This window comes from Triturus cristatus, chromosome 6 (assembly GCF_964204655.1).
Source record: "Triturus cristatus chromosome 6, aTriCri1.1, whole genome shotgun sequence".
In the NCBI taxonomy this organism is placed as follows: domain Eukaryota; kingdom Metazoa; phylum Chordata; class Amphibia; order Caudata; family Salamandridae; genus Triturus; species Triturus cristatus.
Window position 1 is genome coordinate 1,761,387,770 of NC_140589.1, and position 26,328 is coordinate 1,761,414,097.

The 26,328-nt window shown below is 42.8% G+C and overlaps 1 protein-coding gene across 1 annotated transcript in view; it reads left to right on the plus strand.

The window, feature by feature from the left end:
* The first annotated feature begins 513 nt into the window (after positions 1-513).
* The window catches only part of CIAO2B (cytosolic iron-sulfur assembly component 2B), a 45,315-nt gene continuing 19,500 nt past the window's right edge, over positions 514-26,328 (plus strand). Inside the window, exons 1-3 of the mRNA XM_085613028.1 lie at positions 514-712; positions 17,253-17,332; positions 20,670-20,795. Of these exons, the coding sequence (XP_085469154.1) occupies positions 586-712; positions 17,253-17,332; positions 20,670-20,795 (333 nt within the window). The 5' untranslated portion in view covers positions 514-585. The remainder of the gene's footprint in view (positions 713-17,252; positions 17,333-20,669; positions 20,796-26,328) is intronic.

Below are 26,328 nucleotides of genomic sequence, written 5' to 3' on the forward strand. Positions count from 1 at the left end.
GTAGCCTCAAAATGATTTACAGATTCTCACCTGGGTACTTTAAAGCGTCGTCTTTTATAACTATCTTTTTATTCTACTTCTTATGTAATCTTTTAAATAACGGCACTTTGTGGAAAGGTTTTAACTAACTGTGCAATTAATAAAACAAACTTGAAACTACATAGCTGCCAATGCTTCCCAGGTCCATTTGTAACTAATTAGGCAAGTCATGTTTTTCCTACGAATTTTGGAACTTGCAGACTAATTTAAGCAATATAAAAGGGGGACTGCAATTCCCAGGATTCTAATTATAATTCTAGTCACACATGAACCTGAAAATGTTGGCAGCTTTGTTCTGGAAAAAAACTGAAATCGTTTTTAATTTATGCCAAATTTACTCACATATGCGACTTTTAGGGTTTTCTCAGTTCAGACGCACCTTTACTTTGAAAGTGCCACTGTTTTAAGATGGCCGTCCAGTAGTTTTGCCCGGCCCTTCGTTACTGGGGCTTCCTAGAGTGCTTTCTCATCCGGGATATAGGTGACAGCTTCCGGGGAGGCTTCGGCACATTACTTCTTGCATCGGAGTTGCTTTCTTCCTGCAGCATGACCGGGGGGAATCAACTGGAAAACGCCAACCCGCTCATCTACCAGCGCCAGGGCGACAGGCCGCTCACTGCCCGCGAACAGGACGAGGACCTGCCGGACCAGATAGACGAGCGAGAGATCTTCGATATCCTGGTGTAAACGGGCTATATACTACTCTGTACTCTTAGTTCCCATAATCAATTTGTACGGTCTGCTTATTTCTTTTTAGTATCGACAGAGAAAACAAATTGGAGCTTTTTCAGGAAATTGAATGTTTTGTGCATGACTACCAAATGGTTTCAAGTAATTTAACTAAATTCTACCTCTGAGTTTACAACTCATTGTAATTTTAAAGCTTCAGGTCAGTTCGCCAGACCCAAGACCTCAACCCATAGAAAGCACTGGTAAATTCTCTGGGCTGGAACATGCTGTCCCTGATGACATGGTGTTGTATGGTAACCTTATTCATAGTCAGCGTAACTATTACCTTCTTTATGCTTTTCTGCTTCTATATTATTTTTAGCAGTTTGAATTTGCAGCATATGCTAATCGCTAACACAGCTACGCATCCCCTATTATGACCATAAAACATTCTATCTTAATGCCTCTTTTCTGTATATGGAAGTTACATCATGTCATAAATATAGGTTGGCATGGTTTTCTAGTTGGTGGTCTTTAGTTTTAATAAGCAATCCGTGACTTATTTTTTAGTTTTTTTTTGTAGAACATAGTAGGTCCTTGTGGTAATGGAGTTATTTATATGGGTAATAACCACTGAAAAACCCTTGGGTCTTAGTTGCCACATGGAGAAAGAAACTAAAGATTATCTTCGTTATGCTTGTGGGGGAATCCCTTTGTTCGGATGAAATCCCTCAAATGTGGAGGGGCGGCGCTGGGGCTGGTAAAATTTAAAGTTGATGAAAAAAACACTAAGCCGACCGAGGTGAAATCTGCTGCAAAGAACAGTGGGAAGTGCCAGAGGAAAGGCAGCAGTACTCCTGCAGGAGTTACAGATAGCAGTTGTTCAACCTTTTAGCGCTGTGAGGTCAAGGGCAGGAGTATAAAGGCAGGCAGAGCTAAACGTAATCCCCTGGACTTGAAAATCAGGATCACCCCGTCACTGCGGTCATACTTTAAAGTACAACCACTGGTGTTGGATGTTGTGAAACAGGGGGAGGCCCTCAGAAGGAGCTCAGTAGGCCAGCTGGAGTTAAGGCCCATCTCGGAGTAGATAGAGGCTGCTGGTAGCCCCCTCCCTACAGTACCAACTTTACCTGTAACTCCTGGAATTGCTCTAACAGGTATTTGGACAAAGGAAAGGATCTTGCAGGAGAAAAAGCCCTGGCTTGTCAAAGTATGGCAGCTAGTTGTAGCGCAGAGGTGGATAAAGTCCTTGAAGATCGCAAAATTAGGGGGCCCTCAGTAGCCTCTCTCGAGGCTCTTTTTTCCCACCCTTTCAGCAGACATCAAGAAGGGGTTTTCAGTCTCTGAGGCTAATCAAGGTGACATTAGGGATTTTTGTGAGTCGCTGGAGAAGAAAATCGACCTCCTAAATCCAAGAACAGTCCTTTTGGAGAACACAGTGGGAGAACTAAGGGACGACCTGGGAACAGCAAAAGCTGATATAACATCTCTCAAGAGGGAGGGGGTGGTTCTTTGGGAAAGGCTTGAGATGTTAGAGAATAACTCTCGGAGAAATAACTTGCGCATTTTGAATGTCCCGGAGGGGAGGCACCCCAACAGGACAAAGCCCACGAAGGTTCCTATGAACTTTCTCACCTATTCTTTAAAAGAAAAGATCCTTAATATGGCCCTAAAGGGGAAATCATTGAAAGCCAGAGATTTTTCATTCGAAATCCGTCCTGATCTTGCCCGTGCCACCCTGGACAGACAATGGGAGTTAGGCAGGAAGTTGGATGACTTAAAAAAGCTTGGTGCGGTTGCCCAGCTTAATTTCCCTGCAACTCTGAAAATTATGCACAACAACAAAATGCATAATATTAGATCAGTGCAAGAGGCGAATGAGTTATTAGACCGTCTCGGCAAAAATGGGAAATAGCTGACGGCCGAGTATTTATAGACGATACTTACACTTGGGATCTTTGGGGCAGATCTAGCCAGTAGGGTCCTCTTTCTTTAATACATATTTGGCCATTGCCTATTTCTATATGAGGTATTAGAGAGGCAATTATAAATACATGTGTATATATATTCACACAGGGACATACACTGGAACACTTAGTTAAGGGAAGTCAAAGGCGGGGTCCTAGTTTTCTCCTTTTTCACCTTTTCTAGTATTTGTTTATAAGGGGAAAGGGCGGGCTGCCCCGGGGTGCAGCAACTGGACTACATCTGTCCAGATAAATGGGGGAGGGGTTCTCCACAAGGTTTTTTGGGGGGGGGATTATGGGGGCTAGGGTGGGTTGCATGGGGTGGGAAGCATAGGGGTAAAAAATATAAAATTTCCTCATTCACCTTATTGTTTGTTTGTTCAGATTATCTTGGTCTCATTACGATTGGTCTGGTGTTGGCTTACTCGGAGACTCAGTCGACTCACAGTTCTCATGTTTAAAACTTCATAAGAACGATTCAGCTTTTGCCTTGGAATGTTAATGGCCTGCGGGTGAAAACCAGAAGGGCCAAAAATGTGCAGTATATAAAAGATTCTCCCGCGCAGGTCATTATCCTCCAGGAAACTCATCTTCTAAAAGTAAAGATGACTGGGATATTTAAAAATTTAAAGTGGGTGGAACATGTGATCTGTTCAAACCAGAGTGCTAATATCAGGGGAGTCGCTATATTAATCAAAAAACAAGCAAATGCCCGTATCCTAGACTTTATAATTGAACCAAGTGGCAGGTGGGTCATTGTGAAGTTGACCATTTTAGGTTCTCTGCTAACTTTGGTGGGCTACTATGGCCCAAACCAGGATGACCCTTCCTCTTTAAAAGACATTTTTTCAAATCTTCTGGAATATCCAGACCCAGTTATTTTGGCTGGGGATTTTAACATCGTCCTGAATCCCAAACTGGACAAGTCGCCTAGTAGTAGAGCTAGGGTGCCTTCTAGCTCCCGGATGTACCTCCAATCCATGATGGCACAGACTGCACTTTGACATTTAGAGGGACAGATCAGGTCCCCAGCCAGGAGTCTCATATTAGAACAGTAAATACGGCCACAAATCAAGAATTGATTACATCCTGGTCAGTCATAACCTTAGGGGTAAAGTTAAGGATATCGACTATTTGTCTCCTCACCTGTCTGACCACTCAGGGGTCTGGATGGATTTGGCCTTGGCAGATGGAGAACATCCTCGAGTCCGGACGTTCGATTGAACTCTACTTCTTGATGAAGCCGAGATGAAGTATTTATCTCAGGAGACTGAGTTTTTTTTTTTTTTTTTTTTTTTTTTTTTTTTTTTACACGAATCTGCGCTCGGCTGGGACTCCGGCGGTTTGGGACTCCTTAAAGGCTTTTTTAAGGGGCGTGATTACGAGCAGGGTATATCATAAGAACAGACAGTATAGGGAGGAGGTGGCTCACAAGGAGGCAGAGATGAAGATAGTAGAGCGGAGTTTAAATGGAGAGGCTGACTCAGAGAAGCACCAGGAAAATCTCGCCAAACTAAGTAAATTAAAGGATCAGTTGGATACTATAATTCGGACGAGGGTCACAAGCAGGTGGGAGGCGAGTAAGCTTGCTCATTTTGAGTATGGAGAAGGTGCAGGTAAGCTTCTGGCGTGGAAGGCCAAGTCCGACAGGACGCGTAATCTGATAAAACAAATTGATAGTGCAGATACGGCTACCGCTCTGTCTATGGACGAAGAGATTGGAGGTGCTTTCTTTCAGGGGTTGTATCGAGAGGATAGTGCAGTGGATAAAACCACGGCTATGGAGTGGTTGCAGGGGAGCATGCTCACCCCCCAGAATTTGTCCCAGCAGGAAGATCTAGAGCTGGACATATCTCGGGAAGAGGTGAGGAATGCCATTCTTGCCTGTAAAGGAGGGAAAGCTGTTTGGGGGAGGTGATATTTCCCACTTTGACACTGCTCTTTAATGAGATTTTATCTGTGGGCACAAGGCTCCCAGGTTCATGGGGAGAAGCTACTATTACTCTGATCTTGAAAGCAGGTAAGAACCCAGCGAGTTGTGGGTCCTATAGACCCATCTCGCTGCTGAATGCAGATTATAAAACCTTTGCCAGGATCCTGGCAGATAGGCTGGGTTCAGTAGAGGGAGGAATGCTTCACCCCAATCCAAAAAGTTTTTGTTAAGGGCAGGAATCTAGCTGACCTCACATATGATTTTGTGGGTGCAATAGATCTGGCTACTACCTTTTCGCTTCCCCCTCGCAGCAATGGCATTAGCTGCCACTAAGACCTTTGACAGGGTCAACTGGGTATATCTCTCGGCTGTTATGGAAAAATTTAACTTGGGTGAGAAGTTCTGCCGAGCCATTCAGCTCATGTATCGGGACCCATCGGCGAGACTCCTGGTAAATAGACTAAACCTTTTAAGATCGCCATGGGTACGAGGCAGGGCTGCCCCCTTTCCCCATTTCTTTTCAATCTGTATATTGAGCCCTTCGCTCAGCGTTTAAGAGAGGAGTCTAGTATTCTGCCTTTCAAGTATGGGGCTTGGGAGAGGAAGGTAGCCCTGTACGCCGATGATGGTTTTGATTGTTTATGCTGATCTCGTGACTACTTTTTCCCAGGTCATCAGCTTGGCACAGGACTTCGGGCAGGTATCCGGTTATGATGTCAACGCGGAGAAAACCGAGGTTATGACTTGGAACCTGGCGGAGTGTCAACATCAGACCAAGCGTGACATGAGGGTGAGAATAGTGCAGGACATCGATTAAAATCTCGGGAACCAACTTGGCAAATGTCTTTAGGGAGTGTCAGAAATTAATGAAATTGTGGGCCTATCTCCCCATGTCCAAAGGGGGAGGATTAACCTGGTTAAGATGGTAGTGCTATCGAAAATCACTTTCCTTTGCAATACCATTCCTCTACATTTTAAAAAACAGCCATAGCTAAACTTCAGCAGGCAATCAATTAATTTGTTTGAGCTTATAGGGCTACGGGGATTGCCTGGAAGAAGCTGAGATGTAGGAGGGAGAAGGGTAGCCTTGCACTTTGACTTGCAATATTATGCATGGGCCTTCCAGCTGTCGCACTCGAGAAAAACGCCAGACGACACAGGGGTGAGGGCAATGTTCTAGGGTGCGGGTCTATCTTAGGAGGGATTTCTGTTCAAATTTGGAGAACAGAAGTTCTTCAAAAAGATTAGGCTAAAAGTCCTGCTGGGGATGGCCCGAATATGGGCTAGTAATAAACAGTGCACTGGTCTCAACTATTTCTCAAGTCGGGCCACCCCCCGGTGGGACTCTCTAAAGCCTATCAGACTGCCTGAAAGACAGGCTAGCATTACCACTTAGAGCAGTGGGACTTAATGTGTGGGGGGACCTCACTTCGGAGGTTCAATTTTACCATGGCTGTCACTATATAATAGGCTAGAAGAGGGCATGTCTAAGTTTAAATATATTCAGTTGCAGAGTTGGTCCCAAAATTTTAAAAAACCTATAGGCATAGGAAACACCCTTGAGGAACAGCTAGTGGTAAGACCGACGGGGAGGAAGTAGGTTTCTTTCCTTTATTGGACCATTGAGGAGGCTATCGATTGGAGATTTTAAACTGGCTTAAGAACTATGGGGCTCTCCTTGCCAAACGAGCAGTGGGAATATTTGTGGCAAACATCTTGTTTGCTGCTGTAAAACCAGCTTGGCTGAGGAGGAACCACTTGTTTACGGTTCATAGGGCTTATTTATCTCCGTTAAGATTGACCAAAGTGTCGAAGGGGCCTCCAGTCAGCTGTAAAGAATGTGATCAAGAGAGTGCCTCTGACATGCATGTGTTTAAGGAATGCCCGGCGATAGCAGAATTATGGGTAAAAGTAGGAACAACCATCACCGATATTTTGTAATTTCCAATCCAAATCAATCTTGCCCTGATAATCTTTGGTATATCTAGTGAAATTATGGGCCCTGCTAGGTTGTTCCTTTTCTATGCAATACTGTTCGCTAGGAGGGAAATTTGTAAAAGATGGGTTGAAGTTGCACCTTCTTCACATTCTGAGTGGCTGTCTTCTTAAATTACAACATCCAGGACAGATCTGTGTAGAACGCAGAGTAGTAAAAAGAAAGCACTATGGGATTTCTTATTAACATGGTCCAATGCTTAGTTTTGGGGACTTATAATTTAGTGTCGTTAATGACTCAAGTTTTCACCTATAAAGAAATCTGGATCCTATGATTATGCCTCTTTGCAACTCCCTTGACTGTGTTGGGCCTCTTAGTCTTTCCTTTTATAGGCCAACACTAACAGTCACCGGGTCTACTTGAACCGGAGGGGAGTGTGACCACCCCTCCATCTTGGGGCCAGTGTCATTTTAAGGCTGTTGTGTACCGGCAGGCGGGGCGCTTCCGCCTTGTCCCCATCCAGTAGCCCACGTCTCTTGTATATTGAGTAGCGGTATGGACAGCTTATTTTGTTAACTGGGGTTCAATGTGAATGAGGATTTAAAAAAAAAAAGCATCCAATAAAGCAATATTTGCCATGTCATCCCATAACATCACTTTCACCATCTGAAGGCATTTCACAGTTGAGTATACTCCCAGATGAAACAACCACATAAAAGATCGCTCCCATATAGTGGAAAATTCAGTGTCCTTACAGCATGACGTATACTGTGCTTCCCATGAGTATCTGTTTTTGCTACATTATGAAAGGGACTTTTTTTTCCATATCTACTGGAACCATTATATTTATAATACAGAACCTGGGCTGACTCACCTCAAGTTTAACACTTAAATCCTCCCCTTATTGTGCAGCAAACATAAAATAATACAGCCACTGTTGTGTAAATGACTTAACGGAAACAATGCACATTGCCCCTCCACTTCCTTTTCCCTCCTTTAAATATATATAGAAAAAGACATCAGTTTGCTGTGTAGTAGAAATAAGCAACTGAAGCAGTATTAATGCTGTGTTCACCTAGAAAATCAAAAGCAATTCTTCATGTTCGGTTGTGGGGGGTATTTGATCTGTGAGCAAGGCTTGTAACGAGAGGTCATAAACCTAAAGATTTCTATTATTCAGAATTGAACGGTGACTGGACTCTCACTGTCTGCTTACCCATCTGGCTGTGTCTTTATTTTTATCCCACTTATGCTTAGTTAGATTTTTCAGTTTTCTGCTTCTGTCTTGCTTGCCAGATAGTAAATGTCAAAGGTGGAAGAAGTTAAGAGTTCTCATCTTAGCAGCACTGTTTGATGAAAAAACATGCCTTTTAAAAGACAGAACATAGGATACACAGCCAGGCAAAAGAAATGTGCCCTCAGTCATAAGTGATATCCATCTCTACCACTTGCATAAATAGAATTCAGAGGCACTCTGGTGGCAAATTGAGTGCTACAGATATTTTGATTTGGCTCACATTGTATCTCCTGGGACAGTATTTACAATGGCATTATATCACCTGTACATGATTTACGGTATCGTGTTTTTTTGTTTTTCTTGTTTGGCTGGGTAGGTACACTTTCCTTTGAGCACTATTTCGTAGTGATACAAACTTTACTAAATTAAACATCACATTTTAAAAGTTGTCTGTGTTTGTAATGGCCACATAAGTAATGTGTGGGAAAATATATCTTTCAGAGTAGTCTACAGCAACTTTAAAGTGTATTGTTTTTCAAAAATGTCCCAATGCATATGTTGCTGTATACCTCAACATACTTTGGAATAGATACCTTTCTAGTTGCCTATTTAAAAATCCAATTGTTCCTCATTCCCACAGCAATGTGTTAGAGGGTTTGGTTTTAGTTTTCTTAAGGCTAAATGTGTTAAGAAAGAACCACCGTCTCACTGCATGTTCACTTCTGTGGACATCAATTACGTTATTTTCTAAAGAGTGCTGATGGTGAAGTACTAAAATACAGACAGTGCTTTTAGAGGCTGATTCGTGCATTTAATTATATCTTTATTCCTCATTTATGACTTGTGGAGGGTTTAATCCTCCCCACTCATGGTAGTTTGCAATATATGTCATGTCCGACATAATGTCACTTAAGGCACACTATGTGAGTAGTCATGTATGAAAGACTGCATTGATGGTTAAGAGTTTTGGTTGTAGGTTTTGACTGTTTAGCTCTAGGAAAAAATGTAGGAGAAGGAGAAATCTTCCCGGTAAGGATATTTAGTTATCCAGAAATAGTTGTATAACATATAAACAGAGTATAGACCAAATTTTCTTTATCCAACTGCTCTCACCCACTTCTAATTACATGCGAGTTTGCCAAAGTGTAAAAGTAGATCCTTAATATCTTCCTTTGTCCTACAGTACTGTACATTTTACATTGCTCTTCTCCTGGATTGTTTCTTTAATTTGGGTGCTTCTGTATGCGTATTTGTAATAATTTTTTTAAAGAATATGTTCTCTTATATTTTACCATGGTCTACTTGTTATGTTGGCATAAATGTGCTTATTATTATAAGACTACTTGGAGTTCTTCCTCTTGAAGTCATTCACTTAATGAGTTTCCATTTGGGGAGGTTCTTTCATGCCACATCTTTGTGACATATATATTCTTCTTGAACATATATATTTTTTGATTGCAGTCTTCTATTGCATTGAAGTTGACACTCTTCCCACACCTGTCCTTATATTTGACTGAGAAGTACTTATCCAGTGCCTCACTATTACTTGTTGAACAACCTTAATTAAAGTGAATAAATATGATCATTGCCTTCACAGGTTCCCAGCCAACAAATGTTTAACACCTCTTACCCACTACTTACTTCTAGTAAGTGGCTGGCTTCATATTTCTTAGCTTATGTTGAGAAATGTTAGCCCGGGTACAACTGAAACATTGTAAAATATTGATTTATGTTACATTGAAATGTGTACATTTTATTATCACTGATGCAAGGAGGTACGGTTCCTCTAGTAGAAAGAGGGTAAAAACATATTTTATTATGATATTAGATCAAAGCTCTTCAACATAGTTGAACACTTATTTCCCTTCCACCCTCTTTGTTCCATTAAGTAATTGTGTCTTCTGTTTTGGTGTACAGGAATTAGATTTGTAACACGCACCTAATCACCTGTTCCTGCACACTTGCTACTATTGTATTTTCATGCTGTATGATAGATTTCAGTTTCTGACCAACGACAGAGTAAGCTTGCACGGGTGGTAATTCATTTATGCAAAGTCATCTCTATCTGGATGAAGCTTTTATCTGCACATAATATTCCACTTTAGTTAATTCTTGCTTCCTTTTCCATATTCCATTATCATTACACTTGAAGACATTTGGTAAATGGTAGTTGTCCAATATTGGTATATATTGCACCAGATTTAAACTTTCTAAGGCCTCGCTTATATTAGTCAAAATTTGGGCTGCACTTTTCCTTAATATTTTTTAAAGCATGGGTGTCCAACCTGATGGAGGCATCCCTGAGATTCACTTCCTTGAGTTAATGCCAAGTGAATTCTTCTTTTTTTTTAATTTTTATTATTAACACCAGTGAATAAATGGTACAATCAATTTCATAGTAGAAGGCTCATAGTTAATTTGGATTCAGTCTTTCCTAGCCACCTTTTGGTTTCCATTCTTGCATATCAACCACTGGATCTTTTGTCATTCTGTTATAAAATATATTTTTTTTATTTTCAGTGTAACAAAATATTTATGTAAAATGGGTGACGCCACCAATTTCATTATGAAAGGAAATTGAGGTAAAATTGACAGGCATATACAATTAACTAGGCCTAACAAAGACATTTGTAAATTGCCTACTCTTGTGTATTTCGATTTTAATGCTCGTCTACTTAGTTGCACAAGCCTCTCCCTTTTTGCCATACTTGACTGAAATTCCTAAATATTTATTTTTTATCAGACTTTGAATACTTCTTGTTTATATGTCTATATTAGTTACCTTAGTTAATTATCTTTTCTTAGTTTTTCTTCAAATCCTATTGTAAACTGTAGTATTTTCATATTATTAGCAATTTTGTAATTATTATTAGCAATTTGTAGAGCAGGAACCATCTGTTTGCAAGTTAATTACTAACAGGTGGTTTGAAAGGTCGCTCCCGCAAGGGAATCGCCAAATGTGCACGCGTTGCAATACAAAGCAATGCATACACGTTTTTGGGAGCAAAACTGAATCGGTTTCAAAAGGTCTTTTCCTATGCAGCGCAGGCGAGACCTAAAAAGGAATAGGGCTCAGAGCCGAGCCCTGAGGTACCGCATGTGTGATTTCCTTGAATTCTGACCAAAAAGGAGGCAAGGAGATTGCTTAGAATCTGTCCGACAAATATGACTTACCCATTTCAGGAAGGTACCATCCTCCCCTATCTCCTTCAATCTACTAAGTAGTATTTGGCGGTTGACTGCGTCAAGATCAGCTGATAAGTCTAGTAATATCAGTACTGCAACCTCACCTCTGTCCACCGTCACCCTCCGCTCATCCATCACTAAGATTAAGGCTGTTTCTGTCCCGTAGACTGGTCTTAAGTCCATTTGCGCCGGTTCTAGTAGTCCATAGTTTTCTAAATAGCCAGTCAAAATATGGCTGGCATATTTCTCGACAATTTTTACCGGGTAGGGGAGCTGAGAGACTTGACAGTAGTTACTGTGTCGTTTGCATCCGCCAATGGCTTTTCAGTAGAGGGGTGACTAGAGCTTTTTCCACATGAACGGTACCATGCCCATGGACAGGGATGGATTACACACTTTTAACAAGTCAGGGTGCAGTTCATCAGCTCTTTCTTTCCATAAAGTGGGAGGGATTGGGTCCAGTAAAGAACCTGAAGAAATTGACATGGCCAACAATCTAAAGTCCTCTTCATTTAGAGTCACCATTTTTTCTAATTTACCGCATGATCCTTCTAGTGTTGCTGTGCTGCTGGGCGCAAGAGTAATACTAGTTAAACCCTTGACACCCCCAGAATCACTTCCCATCTCGCAATTATTGTCCTTTTTGTATATCATTATTGATCATATCAACTTTGTTATTAAAAAAAGTCAGATAACTTATTGCACAGTTCTACTGTTTGTTTTATGCAGTCTGCATTTGCCACCTCTTTAACTATCTTAAATACTTACTTTAATCTATTGACCGCTTCAGTAATGCACCTAGTATTGTAGTTTTTTTTTAAAATTTCCTTCTTTTAGGTATTTAATGCAGATTTTTAACTGCATCTTAGTTTCTAGATAAGTCTTGTACCATAGCCTCTCCATCTTACTACAATTGGCTTTATTGTCCTACAGAGTTTCTGTAAACCAAGGCACTGAGGGTCTTAATTTTGGTTTCAATTGTTTTATTGCTATTATTATTTTTTCTAATGTTTCTGTAATGGACGTTTGTATGTTCTCATAGTTTACATCCACTCTATTGTTCTCGTGATGACAGTTTGAGTTGTCAAATAGCCTCCTCCCCCCCCCCCCCCCCCCCCTCCTTTCAGTTTCTTTAGTTTGGCCCATGCTCTTCCTTGTGCTATTTGTGTTGATGTTTTACTATCTCTGTAATATGGCCCTGGATAAATCGAAGATCACAAATGCGTGGTCCAACTAGCTTACTGGGGTCAGTTCCCTGACTTGAATCATACCTGGTGGAGCAAGGATTATATCAAGGGCGTGGCCTCCCTGATGTGTTGGGCCTTTAATCTGTTGCTGCAGGCCTAAAGCTTAACAGGAGCTTAAAAAGTCTCTACTTTGGTTTTGTAAGCTATCCTCAGCCCAAATATTAAAATCCCCTAACACCAGAAAGTTAGCGTGGGTCAGGGTCAGATTTGAGACCTGTTTAAAAAATGGTTGCAAAAAATCCTGTAAGGTCCCTCTCCCTGCTAGAGCTCTCACGTCCTTTATTTCAGGGAGAAGCCCAACAGTTCGGCTCCCCTGTAGTGGGTCAATTTGGAGAGTCACCAATGTCTAGTTTTCTTTGAAAATATATCCTGGTGAGCATGTAAAGCCCAAGTCAACGCCTGAGTCTGGGGGAATCCAGGTTTCTGTGATGGAAAGAATATCACGTTAATTAGAATCCAGCAACAGGTTAATTTCTGCTTGCGCAGCCCCTGTGGAGGGTATCAAGACAAGTACTTTCTTCCCCTCTTCAGATCTAAGCTTATAGAGTTCTTAACTGGAGTATGTTAGTCTCGGGGCTGACTGCTGTCTACCCGAATCAAAATTAGCAGCATGGTTGGCACTGGCTGCTTCCGGGATGTTGATTGGCGCAGAAGGGCTTGCCTTTGGTGTGCCTTCAGCATTCCAGCGGAGCAGTCGTGCCAGGTTGCTGCTTAAGTAGCCCTCCTTGCCTCCAACAAAATCAACAAGGCCTCTCTCACACTCTGTGCCCGAAAAATGGCAGTTGTCAAGCGGTTTTATCAAAACAAACGGATAGCAATGGTTGAAAATGATGTCTTAACTCAATCAATCAAACGTTTGTAGAGCGCACTACATACCCGTGAGGGTCTCAAGGCGCTGGAGGTGGGGGGGAGGGAGGGGGGGGCGCTACTGATCAAACAGCCAGGTCTTGAGTAGCCTCCTGAAGGTCAGCAGGTCTTGGGTCTGTCGTAGGCTCAGTGGGAGGGTGTTCCAGGTCTTGGCGGCGAGGAGGCAGAAGGATCTCCCGCCGGTGGTTGTTCTTCGGATGCGTGGGATGGTGGCGAGTGTGAGATGAGCGGAGCTGGCGGTTGGGGATGTAGAAGGAAAGTGGTTTGTTGAGGTAGGCTGGGCCGGTCTTGTGGAGTGCCTTGTGTGCGTGGATGAGGAGCTTGAAGGATATACTCTTGTTGACGGGCAGCCAGTGCAGGTTGCTCAGGTGGGGGGTGATGTGGCCGTGGCGTGCTACGTCGAGGATCAGTCGTGCCGAGGCGTTTTGGATGCGTTGCAGTCGTTTGAGCTTGGTCGGGGCACCCGCATAGAGGGCGTTTCCGTAGTCGAGTCTGCTGCTGACGAGGGCCTGGGTGACTGTTCTTCTTGTATCTGTCGGGATCCACCTGTAGATCATGCGGAGGGTGTTGAAGCAAGAGGAGACGACGGCGTTGACTTGCTTGGTCATGGAGAGCGTGGAGTCGAGGATGATTCCCAGGTTGCGTGCGTGGTCGGTGGGTGTCGGGGCTGCCCCCAGTGCAGTCAGCCACCAGGAGTCGTCCCAGGCTGAAGGGTTGGAGCCGAGGATGAGGACCTCCGTTTTGTCCATTTTCAGCTTGTCTGCTGATCTTCATCCAGTCAGCGACGGCCTTTATTCCTTCGTGGAGGTTGCCTTTGGCGGTGATGGGGTCCTTGGTGAGGGAGAGGATCAGTTGAGTGTTGTCGGCATAGGAGATTATGTTGAGGTCATGCTGACGGGCGACTCTGCGAGCAGCAATCTCCCACTGGTAGAAAACAATACCCCAGGCTCTGTGCAAAATTCGTTTGTCGTAAAAAGTATTTCAGTAAAACAGTTTCCCGCTGGTTAAAACGACTCCCCAGGCAAAATATTTCAGCAATAAAACAATCTAGCAGTAAAGAAAAACACAAAACAAACACGTTCACGCATCATGAGATTGATCAGAATATTTTTTAACGGACAATCAGATCTGCATAGAATACTAGTGTTTATTCCTATCTGTGCAAGATAAGTTTTAAATTAAGGTTGAAAACGAGGAAGATGAATTGAGGTATAGGGGAAAGTGTCCGCAACTTCAAGGCTGAAATTGCAAGGAGTTAGGCCAGAAATAACCTGAGTCAGGAGGAGTATGCTAGATATATAGACAAGACAACCGCAAACAAGAATGTAAGATATTGTTCATACATAATTAACATTTTACTCTTTAAATGTACAGATCAAGACATGTTGCAAATTAGACATCACCAGACACCTCCCTTGAAGGATCATGCAGGTTTGAATATTGGCACAATTGTTTTGACTCTACATTCTAGCAACATTGTAAAAATGAGGTCCCTTGATTTGGGTAATCATAAACATAATATTCTAGTATTCTAATACAATATAGTTTGTGATATCTGCGAACTGCAAGAATGTAATTTATTATAACGATTTTACCACTGAGGAGGAAACTTCGAAGCAACCATGGGAAAGTAATTGAGGGAGGCCTATAAAATCTTACAAGTGAGTTGTTTATTATAAGTAAATAATCAATTTGCCTTTTTTCCTAGAGATTTGCACATACGTTGACATTCCCGCTACAGGTCAAATGGTTGTTCAGGCTCAAAAACGTACAGCATTACTTTTGAGCAAATACGTTTTGTTTTATGTACGGCACACTGCCATGTAGCAATCTGGACAGACATATCCCTGTTAACATATAAATGTACATAGGTATTGGTATTTGGGTGTCTGCTGAGCATTTATATCATATGCGATGTAGCAATGTACACGCTTATTTGATGGTCACAATCTGACATATTGCAGTTTGTGATGGGCACACATGGCACATGTAGCTGGTACATAATGTTCTTCGTAAAGCTTGCTGATGTTGTGAGCATTTTATTGTGATCCTGTTTTCATTTCATTGATACTTTAGTTTGTTGTAATTATTTTATTTGGAATTATTTATGTTTCAATGTTTTTATGATATCCTGGTGCATATTTGTTTTTCGCAGCCAAACATTCTACACATGACCTGCTAAGGTATGACCTCACTGATGCACAAAGGAATGTATGTCGCACCTATCTCTAAATTTGTCGACTGCAACAGTATCTTGAAAAAATAGCCTCAGGATATGGATCAGGCACTCAACAGGACTAAGCTGGGAAAATCAATAATTCGCAGCTAGCTGGAATGAGGCAACACAAACAAGACTGCTTGTAGGCTTGATAAAAAGGTGATGCGAGGAGTGTATGTGACTGGAAACAAGGTATGAGTTGCATCCATAAATAGGTGCTAAGGGTATACAAAGGATGAAATATTAAACCCAAGAGATGGCCTGTATGAAGAAAAATGAGGGGACTTAGCGCACTGGGAGACGAGATCTTAGGACCTTGGTGTTCAACGGGAGGACGCAAGTGGATTGAGCGCAATATGTGCAGAGTAGAACACTTATTGAAAGCTGTGGCTGACAAGCATGTCTAAGGAGGCGGATCGCGCAAGTTTAATATGGAGTACCTTTCGAAGTGTTGCTTAGCTGTGAAGAATGAGCAAGAATGGTTTTTGCAATTGATTTGATACTTGCTGGATAAAGTGGGTGTTAAAGTGAGTTGTAAGTGGTCAGCCAGTGGGGGAAACCAATTATCCTTGGAATATCTTTATGCTACTCTCATTTGTATACAGTTCATTTGTGCACTAGACTTTAATGGGTTTTTTCTTGTTTCCTTTCCTATAATAAAATAATCGAGCCCAGTGGTTGGGAGAAAAGTAGTGAGATCTGGGGTTGAGTCTACTTCCTTCATTGGCAATTGTTTTGTTTACATTTGAAGTAGTAGCACCCCCCCCCCCTCTATTGCCTTACCTTCTCCATGGTTAATTAGGTATTATTAAGCTCTGGCAGCAAAAGGGTGTGAGTATCACAGTTGTGGCACAAGCTAATTGTGCTTTTCCAAGTGTAAAAAGTTAGAAAGTGGGAAGAGTGCACCAATGCCCAATTTAACCATATTTTTCAGGCATACAGAAAACAAACTTTATGATTTGCTCTTGTGTCAGACTATAATCTCTATTTTACCCCCGACTGTTTGACTAAAGCAAACCTGCCATCAGTCAGACTCAGAACACCAAACTCGAGACAGTAAGTTTCTGTTCGCCACTTTTGGCTATAATCAGTGCATCAGTTAGTATTTTCACTTGGGGCAGAGTTTAACAGTGTGTGTACAGATGTTAAGTAGTTTTAGTAGACTGCACAGAAAACGTTTGTTACAAATGAGCAGCTGTGCATCTCGCTGTTGAAATGAATTCCTAGGGTGTGGGCAAAGAGGAACATATCATGACTTGTAAGGAGTGGGCAGAGTTTTGAGGATGTATGTTTTGATGGTTTTAGCTACAGGAACCACAAAGCCACCTAATGCTAAATAGTTGGTAGTTGGATGATACTGCAGAGCTTCAGTTTGTGGTAAGAGTTGCGATTTTGGTGTCATCTCTCATGGAGAGAAGCCATACTTAAAGAAGGTATAGCCATGAAAGGGAGTGTCCAGCAGAAGAAGATCGGTGAAAGAAAAAAGAGCCTTATTTACCAAGTAAGGTATCGGTCTCTTAAGAATTCCCAAGAATCTTAAATCGGGGAAAATGGCCCGGCTTATGGGTGGTTTGACTTGGAGTAATTTAGTTTTAAAGCTGGATTACCTGGCTTAAAACAGTTTTAAGATAGTCAGACCTGATGTACAAAGTTTTCCATGTTCTACTGCAGTCTTAAAAAGTTCTTACATCTGGGAAAAAGGAACACCTTTGTAAATCATGCCCTTGCTATACTTGCATAAGATGATCAATTTGGGGTCTCGGGCACCTTTTGTCAATTTTGGTAGCCTAGGTAAAAATTGTGATAGATATGACTTTTTCTTATTGGTCATGCTTGTGTTTTTGTTGAGGGAAAATAAGGCTAAATCAAAATTAATTGGGGAATTTTGCTCTTCTGTGAAATTGGTAAAGCTCGGTCTACATGGTGGATCTTTTTCCTTAACATTTCTACATCTTATCCGTTCAATCAATGATCCGGAGCATCCCCTGAGTTTAGAAGAACTGAATGTCGTAGAACAAGTTCGGGTCAAAGTAAGTGGGATTTTAATTTTTTTAAATGTTTATTTCTTTTTCAATCCCTACACGCTTTTACATGTGTTCCTGAACTCCATAGCTATCCAGAGAGGTTCTTGCCTCTACTTCGCTTTATCTTCGCCTGTTTCCCACGTGTATCAACATATTTGTAAATGGGGAAGATGGAAATCAAAGCTATTGGGTTCGTTTTTTTTGTGTGTTTGTGTTTTTTTGGGGGAGAGGGGGGTGGGAGGTGGTTGTTTTTTGTTTTAACCTTGATACTTAGTGTGGAAAGTTTACATAGACCATTTGTTGCTTACTTAGTCTCCATATAAAGCAGAACCACGTTGCAACCTCTTTCAGGATCAACACTTCATCTGAAGTCATTATTGCTTTTACACTCATTGATTTTTTTTTTCCCTGACTGATTAGACTTTTTTTGTTTTACTAGTTGGGTGTGTCTTAAGTGCATTGAGAGAGCTGAATTGATGATCATGTGCTTCGTTAGTGATTTTTTGCAATCCTAAATAAAAGTCTTAAGTAAAAGCGTTATTTTGAGGAATTCTAATATTAACAATCAATTTACATAGATAACCTAATAGTGTCAATCTTTGTTTCTAAAGATGGCATTCCGTTTTAGTGCTTCTGTGCTAATAGGCAGTCCTAACACATTGAATAATGCTTTTAATGTTAGCTCGATTACTAGGCAATTAGAAATACAAAGTGAAGTCTCGTACTCCCTCTACTCCCCAAGGCTACCCTAAAGATAGGTTTGTCTGATGTCTGTTCTGGCATGGTAAGCTTGATCGGCTTGCATTTGGTATTCTCTAATGTTTGAAGACACTGCAAAATTGGTGGTCTATTAAGACAAGCTTGTCAGTTGCTAGGCCTTTAGTTCACTTCTCGCGTCCGGATACTGGACTTACACTGTAGGAAATGTTAATGGTGTCACCCAGCCCCTCCAAGCACTAGTGTTTCTAGCTGATTATGTACAGTTTTACATCCTTCACTTAAAAACTTCTTCAGTAGATTTTCTGGTTTCATACTATGGAGGGTCCTCTGCTAGCTGTCTAATGGCCTATATGTTTTAAAACCAAGGCAGCAGCACAGGGCTCTGTTGAGTTTGCCTCATTAATGTTAATAATATCGACATACCCTATAGGATTTTCGGACTGCAGTGTACCTTCACAACTTCTTGCCTTCTACGGCACCCTCTCTGTGAGGGGTCTTGTTCCTCTGCTCTACCTTACTGTCACCAGGCTTCATCTCTCCAGAACCCACGCCATGTTGGGGGAAATTTAGGAGACCCAACAGACGTCTATTCTTGATCTTGGCGAGGTGAAGGTGTGCTGACTGTGGGGTCCGCTTCTCTCCCATTCCTGCCCCTTAACCATCATACCACTTCCATTATTTTTTAATTACAATTTTGGCTAGCTGGAAGCCAATCCTGCACCGTTAAATTGAGAATGTAAATAAGTGGTTTAGATAACGATCTGTATACAGTCTCTCTCCTTCACTCCACCGATTGTTTACTTCTGGGCCAAAGCAACCACACAAGAAGGATTTCTGTTAAGTTAAATAGACTGAAATTGGACGTGGAGGTTTTCACACTGCCCCTCCTGGTCTCCCTCAATTTCTACATCTTGTTCTACTAACCTCTTCACTTACACCACTCTGCCATCTTCTTACTGATTTAAAAACTTGATAAACCTGAATGAAATTCATTGATAAGGTAAATAGATATCCTTTATGAATAAGTCGGCTATGCACACCCCCATTCCTTCTCATTTATCTGTTGTTCCCCTCTTCCACCAGTCTGTCACAAGTGTGTATTCACTAGGAGGCCATCAGTATTTCTGGCCTCAGTCGTTAACTTCTCTATTTTATCACTGCCTACCTTCTTGCTTCTCTCTGTGCTCTGTCTCCCATCACTTATCTTCTCATTTCCTTCTCTGTATTCTAGAGTGAAGTCACAGAGCTGACGTTGGAATAGCAGTCACCAATATTGCAGACCTCATTGGCCTGATGGAGTTTGCAAAGAATATCCACAAAGAAGCTTCAGAAAACCCAAAACAATGGTGCCAAAGTCCCACTGGGCATAAATTGTCTGACATATCCCAGACTAACTTAAAACACTTTAGTGGTAATCCTTTAAAGAAAAAGCACAATTTAACGTGGTTCTTATAGCAAACAAAGCAGAGTGTGGGGCAAAGTGTCCACCTACCACTCATGGCACTGGATTTTTCCTTACCAATTAACATGCCCACATAGACCACCCAAGGTTGAGCTGATCAAGACACGAGGCATTTGAAGGCAGGTCACAGAGATCCAGGGAGTGAGGCTTTAAAATGGATTACCAATATATCTTGTTTATTTCCCTTAGTGGAGCACAGCAAAAGAGGATGCATTTTCTCAGTTGAATTGATAGACACACTACCTTGTCATCATGCAGGAAACCATCATTATATAAACACCTATTTATCTCCAAATAATGACCACATACTTGTTTACCAAGGTCCACTGTAGCGGTGCAGGGAGGGAGGAAGAGAATGTCCTATGGAGTATGCCTTCCAAATTCATAAAAACTGAGATCAGATAAATCTTAACCACATAATTGCCTGCAACTCCTTCTGCGCCTCTGTTTATGGAAAGTTTGTTCTTGGTCTTCATTTCGAGATGCCTATATTAGCTGTGAATGAGGATCTTGTTGAAAAGAATGAGAGAGTTAACATTTTAGATGTGGCCCAGTAGCTGAACAGATTTGATTATCCATACGGCAAATGCTGAACAGAACTACCCAAATATCTTTGAACCCTGACTGCATTACCAATGTTTCATAAAAAAAAAAATGAAATCCTTGCTGGTTATCAAAACCTACCAATCGCTTTGGGGCCATTATAGCTTCTCCACTTCTCCCTGGCGCCCAAGAAGGTAAAATAACACACATACACTTAGTAAACTGTGTAAATGTATAGGTCTATGTGCAATACTTCACTATGCTTTACTGACGTCTTTGTGTTTCTGCAAAGGGCCAAAAATTAATATAGCAGAGTGTTTTTTAAACTTTACTTATACAACCAGTGATGTGTTTCCACAGTGAAAACTTTATGAAAGAAGTATTTATTTCAGCTATCTGAGATATATTGCATGTTGTACACAGCAAATATGAATAGTTACTTTAAAATAGATTTGAGGCTATTTAAGCTCCTCAGATTAGTTTTTTACCCATATTGTTTAGGGAACTTCTTTATTTCAACAACCACACATTCATATTAGGAATCTTTTGTTGGTGTTTTAGTCTTAAATGTTGATATCTTGTGACAAACATCTCTTATTATCTTTACCTCTCCGGTAGGTGAATGATGATGAAAGTTCGGCATCTGTGGCTTTTACTCCCACCATCCCTCACTGCAGCATGGCAACATTAATTGGTCTGTCCATTAAAGTGAAACTTTTGAGATCGCTCCCAGAGAGGTTCAAGGTGAGTACATTTTAACAGCAAAGCCACTGACTGTGGAGTATGCGTGATGAAATAAATTGTTTGGCTCCCATTGGAATTTTTTATTTTAATGAACTTGCTTGTCTCCCTGTTGCAGGGCAGGTTCTACAGAGAAAGAGAAAATATTTGTTATTGGCATTTCTGTGCCACGGTCTTCCATTGGTATGGCATTGTTTTCATTAGTATGGGGCAATTGTCCAATAATTCTCATTTTATATAACAGGGTGCTTGACTTGGCATTCTCGAGCAAGAGGGGCATGGTCATAACAGTGCAGTTGCACCTATTCTGGTCAGTGCCTTCAGGGTTCACTACACTGGCAGGGTACAGGGTCTTCCGCAGAAACACTGACCGCGTGATTACCATCACACTCTGTAGTTTTGAAGCAGCAACCAAGCTTGCTTTAGAAGGGGACAAGGTCACGCCTAGTGGATGGTATAGTCTAGAACAGTACCCCATGTCAGAACTGATTTGTTGGTGGTGTCATTGTATTCCCCCTCCCAAAAGGCAATAGGGGTGGAGGTGGGACTCACAATATGCTTTTTTTTTTTTTCCTGATCGTGCAGTGTTTGTGTGTGCATTTTTTCTTGTGCATCCGTAATGTAGCACCGAAGAAGTTGCCAAAGTCATTTCCTCGTTTCCAAATGGCATATCCCTCTATTTATGATGGAATGGCCACTCTATATTGAACAGGCCAAAAATGTTCACTTGTGTTCAGTGTGTTATAGAAGGTGGCGATCGAGCTTCTGTCATCACTTGCATTATATGGATGTGCCCTACATAAAGGGTGACCAAACTCTGTTGTCTTGTTGAGAGCACTTTTGTAATGATGCCCTTTGTGTTTCAAAGGGCATAGTCGGTGGGAGATTTTATCAAATTTCCAGTGGCTGCTGCTCCTCGTTTTTAATTGTGGTATGTATTATGCATATGCCCCATTTTTATGGCTTCTTGACTGGCGCAATATTAGTTATTAACCCCTTAGTTGCTTGGCCTCCATGCCCCCTTCCATCGTCAATGCTTAGCCCTTTCTTGGCTATTTGGGTTAGTTTGCGCTTTATCCATCTTATCCACCAGTTGAAGACAGTGCTTTAGCTAGAATGACAATTGCCTAAAGCTAGTTTAATGACCATAATTCTTCAGTCTGGTCTGGCTTCATCTGAGGCACTACTACCGGTTTAAGCCTTATTTGTCCCTTCTTGTCAGCCAACCTGTGAGCAAGTGGCACAGACCAGTCCTTGGTGATCTTAACCTTTTTGACTAAACACCTTACACCTAAAAACCTTTTGGTGCAGGCACTCCAGCATCCACCTTCTTAGTCGGTGTAACACTAAACTCCAACAGGGATAGCAGTTCTTCTGCTCTTCTCTTCCCCTTACTGCAGCTGTTCCCAAACAGCTTTGATTTAATCTTCCAGGTCCATGATCAGCCGGTTGGGGGCAGGATATGGTATTTCTTAAAGGTCAATCTGATAGGTTTTTACAAATTGTTTAAAGGGACTGCCATTGAGCGAGTGCTGTACTTGGAGAGAGCTTAGGGACGATAATTCTGTTACTTTCTTGTGCTGAAGAAGGTAGGAGGTCTTGGGCCTATGCTGGACCTCCAGCCCCCTAAAATCTTTCTGAGAGAGGACATTTTCAAAATGCTCATGTCCTCTCTCAGAAAGGAGTTCCGCCGCAGTCTGTAACAGACAATCTCTGTACAGCAGCCAGTGGGCTCTTGATCTTACTAGGGTTTATTGTCACGGGGTTGAAGTCCCAACTGAGGTCTTTGTAGAGTATTCCTTTGGGGGCTATCCTGGTCCCCATAATGTTCAAGACCTTGCTACCACTCCAACGATTCTGGGACATTCAGGATATGATCCTGACATTTCTGGCTCGGTCCTAGGTTTTGGTGAGGATAGTTCTGAGGCTTCTTGTGCTCTTGGCCTCCTGCAGCCTCCTCATCCTACATGTCAGATTGCACATGTGGACCCTGCAGTGTAACCTAACATTTCATTGGATTCAACATTGACATTGCCTCTCCAACTCTGCCCAGATCTTGCAAGAGACAGGCCAGGACCTCCAGCAGTGAGAGACGAGTGCCAACCTGACAATTGGAAGGTGACTGTCCGTTTCCAGCCAGGATGTCTCTGTTGTAACTGTGTTGTTACTGGGTTGGGTAAGCCATGTGGGTAGGCGGAGATCAGGCGCCTCTGATCTTCAGCAGAGATCCAGCTCCACATCAGCCATTTGGAACCTTTGCCAATCAGCCTAGCTCTGAAAGCCTTCCTTCCTACTGGTCATCAAAGGTAAGTTGATACAGGTTCTAACTGACAACCCAACCACCATGTGGTACTGCAATAGGAAGGGTGAGCTGGGTTCCTGGTGTCATGTTTTTTTAGGATAATCCCATCCTGTATACCCCATTTTACTTACATCATCCCATCCACACGACTATATCGATTCTAAACAGGTAACCTTTTACCCAATAGCTTGCTCCTGTCTCTTCAACACCAGGCTTTAGTCTTCTATCCGAATCCCTGTACCTGACGTACATAAACATGCCCCCAGGCACAGCAGATTTATTCTGTATAAGGGTCACCACTTTTTTTTCATCCTTGGCCAACAGCCAGCTGTGCGTGATCGCACTTGTTTAGAAAAGCATTGGCAATTGTTTTCAAAACATCCATGATTGTTTTAAAAACATATTGATTCTAGAAAAAACACTGGAGTAACCACTTTAGTATAAAAGACCCTCACTTCCCCCTACAAATTAGAGGAGAATTCCTTCCAAGCTGACACTGGGTCCTGCATGCTGAATCTTTGACACGCAGCGGTCTGACATCCCTTGCGGGTATGTCATCCTCGACGCAGAGACTGCGTCCGGTGAGGGGGCTGGTTCTTCCCTAGGGGTTTCTTGGCTACAGGTACACATAGCTATACGCATATACACCGACACATCCTGGCTAGGCTAGGTACACTTAGGCAAATTACTTGGGGTGTGCATTTTAGGAATTTGCAAGTGCTACTGTTTTTAACTATTTATGTTCATCTTATTAGCACTATGGTAGAAATGTATCTACTATTCACTATATTGGTACTAGCAATCTCTTTTGTATGCTTCTGTCTCCTGATTGTCATAGCACATATATTTTACACAAGGCTGTCGCTGGACCAGTAAATACTTATTGAAACATCCTAATCGTCATCCTGTGCATTTTCTGAGAGCAAGCAAGCATGAGTGTCTGAGCAAAACGTACTGTACTGTTTTCCACCATCCTTGAGGAATCAGGATTGTCATGTTCAGTGGTTTTCAGAGACTATCTACACCACTGTAGAATACATGGGGGTGGTAGTGGCACTGTAGAGCTAGCTGGTCTAACGGCTGACATATCTTGGGTAGGGGGTACGGAAGTGGTTGGGACACAAAGCCCTCAGTTTAGGTCATACAAAACGTGCAGGTCCTGGGGGACTCCTAAGAGCTACACAACACTGGATCCTGTGCCAGGAACCTGTACGTCTCTGGAGGTGGCTTCACCGTTAGAAGTTATTTCTGGTAGCCAGCCACCTAGCTGGGTCCCTGAATGCCAGAGTAGATTAGTTGAGCAGACACCAGCTTGCACACTACAAGTGGTGTCCCCATTCTCTGGTTCCTTGAACAGTGAACCATGGCCTGGCAAAATCTGTTCACCACTGTTAAAAGCATGCAGTGTCAAAGATCCTGCACCATGGTGTTTCCTCCAAAAAGATCATTGGGAGGGGGCGTGGCTTTGTCACCATGCTGTAAAGACGTACTGTGCGGCAGCTCTCTTGGCCTGGCTGGATATCCTGTACAAATCTGCACCCAAACGAAGGCATTGCTTCTGTTTTTTTGCCTCCTCATATCCAAAAACAGACTCGGTACATGGAGATGTAAAAACTTCCTCCGGGTTGCAATCGCACCAGAGCTGCTGTTGGATGAATATGACTGAGGCCTATGCTGTTGTGGATCTGAGCATTTTTCAGCACAGGAGACCCTGGGTGTGTTCCTGCTGGACAATGCTGACCTGCTGCGAGGGCCAGGGAAAATGACCATGTGAGGCAGCTGTTTTTGACCTTGGTGAGAACTGCACTCGGCTTGAGAGCTGAGCGGCTGTTGGACAGAGGGGCCTGAGGCCTTCACTACACCAGAACTGTGCAGTGAGCGGCTGGACAGAAGGGACTGGAGCTGGGCTGCGAACGTGTGGCTGAGCGTATCCCCGCTGCCACAGAGTGTAGAACTGCATAACAAGAGATAGCAACCTGCTGAGAATGATTGCAGCTGGGGCCAAGAGAAGCTGTAGTCGCTGACCACAGACGGTAGGTGCCACTCGGAACAGTGTGAGTTTGTGGAGAGTGGTCTAGGTGGTCCCCCTCCTCATTGTGAACAGGTGTTGGGGCTGCAAGAGGGATCCCGATGCCGGACTGACATGGAGAGCGCCTAGGAGGCCTGCAGGGGGGGGGGGGGGCTGACTGAGGTGGTGAGAACCACCGGGAGGCACATGGGTACCTCCACCCTAAGGCCATTATGGACTGGTACCATTGTGCATGGAGACCCCAACCCCACAAATACTTTAGCCCTAAGGCTCAACAGAGTTTGCTGTCTCATGCTTCAAGAACATTTGCAAGCTCAGCACTGTGAAGCCCGGTGCAAACTTAGCTGTTCTGGCTCCACAAAAGTAACCTCCCTGGTGAAGGGGACCAAAGGAGCAGCAGTGCCTCAAGAAGTCTGCCGGGAGGACATGAATCATGACACTGATGGCCCCACTTTTTTGGACGTGCTCAAGGCAGTCCAGCTAACAAGTACGTCACTGGTATACAAAGTTGATGCGATGGCGATCAACCTGAATCTAGTTCGAGCTGATTTGCATGGAATCATGGATCGGGTGAAGCACATGGTGCAACAGGTTGCAGATACTGTGCAAGATCTGTGCGACACCACCAAGGTAACAGCCTTTCATGCAGGATGAAAACCCTAGAATTTCGCATGGAAGACGCGGAGTGTAGGTCATGCAGAAATAACACACGCCTGGTGGGACTCCCAGAGCGTGCATAAGGCGACTGTCTGGAGCTTTATCTCGGGGAAATAGATTCTGGCCATCGGGCCCCTTGCTGCTGGGGTCTCAAACGAACAGTCATCTTCCACCTTCTTAACTATAGGGACTGAGATGTACTGCAGCAGGTGGCAAGAAAAGCTGGTAATCTGCACATTAAAGAGGCACAGCTCATGCTGTTGCCGAACTTGAAGCAGTATTTACAAAAACTCTGGCAATCTTTCGAAGCGGCGATGCAAACACTGCAACATGAAAAACATGATGTTCTAACTGGCCAAACTGAAAATCCTGGATAAGGGTAAAGGGCACTTCTTTATGGAGCTGCCCAAGCCTGGGACTTGTTGGGCACAAGTAGTGGCACTGCAGATGGTAGAGACCGGCAGGTGAAGCGGCACACTACTTCCCAGGGGGTCCAGTTAAGCCATACGTATGTTACTGAATCCCTCCTGCCACACGAAACGTTGATT